Source organism: Rhagoletis pomonella, unplaced genomic scaffold (genome assembly GCF_013731165.1).
Source record: "Rhagoletis pomonella isolate Grant_MI unplaced genomic scaffold, Rhpom_1.0 Rhpom_scaffold_06678, whole genome shotgun sequence".
Classification (NCBI taxonomy): domain Eukaryota; kingdom Metazoa; phylum Arthropoda; class Insecta; order Diptera; family Tephritidae; genus Rhagoletis; species Rhagoletis pomonella.
In genome coordinates this window covers 1-5110 of record NW_023465209.1, presented here as the reverse complement: position 1 = coordinate 5110, position 5110 = coordinate 1, and the positions used below count along the sequence as shown (strand labels likewise).

Sequence of the window (5110 nt, the reverse complement as noted above, 5' to 3'; positions counted from 1 at the left end):
CTTCAAAAAATACGTCCCAAAGCATCCCTGTTGATATCATAATTCAAATGCAAATTAGAATAGAAATTTTGATGCAAAAGTTTTTCTGCGATATTCATCATACAAATTTATCATCTTACTTGTCCGTATGTCGCTCTGGAAAGAAATATATTTTAACTGATATGTTTTCTTGCAAACAAATGCAAATGTACCTATTTTTTCCACCGGCAAGCACGAATATGATATTCAAAACAGAAGCAATGACAATGAATTTTACACACATTGTTGTATTTTAGCGCAACGATAAGTTTCACAAATATTTTAAATTATTGCCTGGAAAATACACATTTATCGTTATTATTCGAAATGCAAGACTTGGCATGCATTTTTAATTTCTTTTTTATTCAATTCAAATGAATAGAAACACATTTTCCTAAAATATTTCTCAATTTACATTTTAAAGTTTTTTCTGAAACTTGAATGTAACTCTGTGCGGAGAATGAGAGAATTGAAAATCAGGTGATCTCAGCTGTTTTCAAATGTAAACAAACAAAATGGCGCTTTCCATACTTTGCGTATAACACCTTCTTTATTGCATCATGTTATTGGATCATGCTTTTGCAGATTCTTGTTCTCGCAGCTCATATTTCACACAAGAAAAACAGCTTTTACACCGATATTTAGTTAATTTTTTGTAGAGAAAAGTAAATGCTTTTGTCAAATTGTTTGCGCGCGTCCTAAATTTGGCAAAAAGTCATATGATGCTATGCTTGCAATTGCCGAAGCCAGCGGTTGCAAAAGTGCAGTGAAAGCGCAGGGCGATAGCACCAAGCACACAAGAAAAGTAGCAAATAAAAACCCCGCCGCTGTTGCAATGAAATAAAAGAAATGTTTTTCAAAAATTAAAAAAAAACTTACAAATAGTTTAATAAAATACAGCAGAAGTGCTGAATCGTTCGTATATGTATGTGCATAAATTATGCGGTTCAATTTGCAATTGGCTTATTTGAGCCTACTATCGGTGACGTGTATTTCGAGGTAAGCGCTAGTACATTAAACTATGCACACATTGTGTGCATTTACACATTTTTAACTGCATGTATAATTTTCCTTGCCCAATAATTCGTATATTTTCTTAATTTTCCATTGCAGTTGTTTCCTTTTCCTTGTGCTTCTCACAGAGAACGCCAAATATGTAGCTGCAAGTAGTGACGAAGCAGTGGCAGCGGCGGCTGCTGCATTGCCCACTACAGCCGATACAGCTGCCGATAACCGAGCAGATGTGCCGCAAAAACCAGCTGCAGCTGTTGCAACTGCAACAACGGCAACAGTGGCACATGATGAAGTTTTACCGAATTATAAAAAAGTGAAAAAGTTATTAAACAATGTTGGTGACGCAGTGGCGCCGCCGCGTGCAGCTGTGCCAGACGTTGTTAAAATGCTGGAAAGCGTTGTTGACGATGATGGCGCAGCATTAACGGCGCCAGCACCGGCAGCGGCAGAAGCAGCAACGCAGTCAGCTGACGGTTGGCTGTTGCCTAGTGTTGTTGATAGAGCAAGTGAAGTTGATGCAAATGAGTTCATAAATGCAGAAATTAATGATGCAGTTAAAAGTGAAGTGAACGACAACGAGAAGCAAAATGTTAAAGAGGAGTTGGCAACAGCAGATAATTTGCCGCCGTCGTCGCATGAAGACGACTTGCAAAATAAACCAGCAGAAGCCGATGGGCAAGAAAGGTGAGTTGTTTTGTTATGGTTTAAATTGTATGTGCTTTTGTAGGAAGTAGAAGTATTAAATTCTATTGTTCCAGAAACAGGAGAAGACGCATACCTATGAAATTCTAGATTGTAAGAAAACTTAAATATTTCTTCACTTTCTAGGCATCTATACATATCGCTAGCTTAGAGGAGTGAAAAGCCATTTTCTTCAAGTATTTTGTCTGTTTAAAGCAACCCAGTAGAACTTGGGAGCATCGTACGATTGCTCGGTGAGTACTCCCTTGGGAGTATACGAATACTCCCCATTGCTCCCTATGCTTCTGTGTATAAGCATGTAATTTTGTATACTCCCTTTAACATTGGATGTCCTAGGAGGGGGAGTAATCCCTTTTACCTCCTAAACGAGCAATCGGGGAGCACACACAGAATTATCATCCCACAAACCTCCTAATAAAGCAATACGGGAGTACTCCCATAGTTACCTCCCAGAAACCTCCCAAAAAGACAACAAGGGAGTGCACATAGAAAACATCCCATATTCCTCCCGAACGAGCAATAAAGGAGTGCTCCCATTAGAGACATCCCGAAAACCTCCTGTAGGAGTAATAAGAGAGCAATGATAACGAACATTTTACATTAGCCAAATAGATTTTGCTATTTATTACATTTTTTTATTTAACTTTTTAATCACGTGCATTTGTGCAATATTACAAGATCTTAAAAATAAAACATAAATGATACGTCTTACATAATTGCTTAATTTTAGAATTATATCGCAGAGAAATCATATGAAATTAAAACATAATAATAACAAAACGGTAAGATAAGATTTGAACGTTATTCACCTATATGCACATATAAGTATGTACTCCTATATGATTTCCTGGGTGTCAAGGATGCTTGCCAGTTCAGGAATCCACTAAGCGGGGAAATTGTGAAGGTGACTTTGCTTATCTGACATCTTTGTCACCCATGCGATGTTTAAATGCTGACACTAATTTGCGCAATCTGAAAAGTATTTAACGGTGCATTTATAAGTAATACAATACATACTTAATATATTTAAACAAAAGTTGAAGTACATACCAACGGACTTTTATTAAAATCTGTGTGCTATCCAAATTAAATTATTGTGTCCTCCTTATGCTTCTATAAGAAATATTTTCTGTTGTTTTTTTTTTGTATGATAAATTTTTTCGAAAACACAAATTTCTTTTGAGCGAGGTGCGTATTGCTCTCCTATCAATCAAAAAGAATACTCTTTGATTTCTCGCTTAGGAGACATCACTTTTTGCTCCTAAACGTGTAATAACGGAGTACAAAACCGACAAATCTCGCTTATTGCTCCCAAATCATGCCTCAGGGAGCATTCTTTAATTTCTCGCTTAGGAGTTCTCTCATTAAGCTCCTAAGCGAGCAATACAGGAGTACAAAACCGAGAAATCTCGTTTACTGCTCCCAAATCATGCCTCAGGGAGCATTATTTCGTCGCTCGCTTAGGAGATCTCTTATTTGACTCCTAAACGAGTAATAAAGGAGTACAAAACCAACAAATCTCTCTTATTGCCCAGAAATCAGGTTAAGGGGAGTACTCTTTTATTCCTCACATAGGGAGATCTCCCTTCAAGTTCTAGTGGGAAAGTACAACTTCACACGACTCAGAAGGATTCGATTTTTATTAAAAGATTTAATACTATTTGGCCTTACGTATCGGATTTTCGGTGCTTCTTTTGGACTAAGCAAATTTTCCTTTCATTGAATATAAACGAGAATAAATAAAAGGAGTACCTTTATCTTTTTCGAAATAATGCATTTTAAATTTTTCTATGCTCCTGTATCAAAATACGAGTTTTCTTAAAAAGTGGCTTTGCAACTTTTCACTCTAAGCTAGCGATATGTATACTCCTCAATGAGGCAAATCCTTGTAACCTAATATTCTCAAAAATCTTTTTTGTTTCTAATAATCCGAGCTGAGCTGTAAATGACAAAAGTAGGCACAAACAATATTTTTAAGCTACACTGAATTCGACAGTTCATAGCTGACGATTTCCCGCTAAGTATTTATGTACCTTTGAACTGAAACTTATCAGAGAATGAGATCTTCCCTGCAAAAATCGTTGGACCATGTAGTCTATTTGTGGTATATTGGAGTACTTACAAAAGTGCTCCTCTGTCATGCTGTAGCGGACCAACTCGTGTCTCTGCACCAGCTTATTGTTACCCGATCACTGCTCGTGTTTTAACGAAATGTGATTGAAGTTAAGCATTTGAAAGTACATTTGCATGTCTGGCTGTAGCTGAACGTGTAGAGATGCTAGCTGTTAGTTGTTAGCTCCCAGCATGTTCGGGTTCGAATGTCGTCAGAGGCAACATGTAATTTTTAATTTTTGTTTTTGGTTTTTATTCATTTCAAAAAAAGCATCTGCGAAGTAAAGAACAAAAGCGTGTACAAACGAAAAATTATAACGACAATGTCATTGGAGTATGTTAGGAGTAGTTTTGTGCTACTCTGATGTAATGCAGAGATGGAGTATATGGTCCTGCCCTAGGACATCGCAATGTTAATTGGAGCATATTTTTTATATGAATTGTGGTTAATTTTGGAGTACTCCTTGGTCCTTCGGGAGTACTCTTTACATGCATGCATGGAGTAGTCGCGATTTTTGCAGGGTTATGTACATACATACGTACATATGAATACAATGAAATATATCGCTAGCTTCCCTGCAAAAATCGCGACTACTCCATGCATGCATGTAAAGAATACACCCGGAGGACCAAGGAGTACTCCAAAATTAACCACAATTCATATAAAAAATATGGTCCAATTAACATTGCGATGTCCTAGGGCAGGACCATATACTCATCTCTGCATTACATCAGAGTAGCACAAAACTACTCCCAACATACTCCATTGTCGTTATATTTTTTCGTTTGTACACGCTTTTGTTCTTTACTTCGCAGATGCTTTTTTTGAAATGAATAAAAACCAAAAACAAAAATTAAAAATTACATGTTGACTCTGACGACATTCGAACCCGAACATGCTAGGAGCTAAGAACTAACAGCTAGCATCTATACACGTTCAGCTACAGCCAGACATGCAAATGTACTTTCAAATGCTTAACTTCAATCACATTTCGTAAAAACACGAGCAGTGATCGGGTAACAATAAGCTGGTGCAGAGACACGAGTTGGTCCGCTACAGCATGACAGAGGAGCACTTTTGTAAGTACTCCAATATACCACAAATAGACTACATGGTCCAACGATTTTTGCAGGGTTAGACTGAAAAGTTGCTAAATCCACTTTCTCAAAAAAAAAAAAAATATATATATACATATTTTGATTCAAGAACTAAGAATAATTAACTAGTAATTTTTAGCAAAAAAAAAAACCGACTTCAACTCCC

The 5110-nt window shown here is 36.8% G+C and overlaps 1 protein-coding gene across 1 annotated transcript; it reads left to right on the top strand.

Annotated features, from left to right (window-relative positions):
- Positions 1 to 698: 698 nt before the first annotated feature.
- Positions 699 to 1716, top strand: LOC118755578 (the record flags this gene model as incomplete). The annotated part of the gene is made up of 2 exons (XM_036490405.1): positions 699 to 1017; positions 1132 to 1716. Coding segments are annotated over exons 1-2 (644 nt in total), but the record flags the coding sequence as incomplete, so codon positions are not given.
- Positions 1717 to 5110: the final 3394 nt, after the last annotated feature.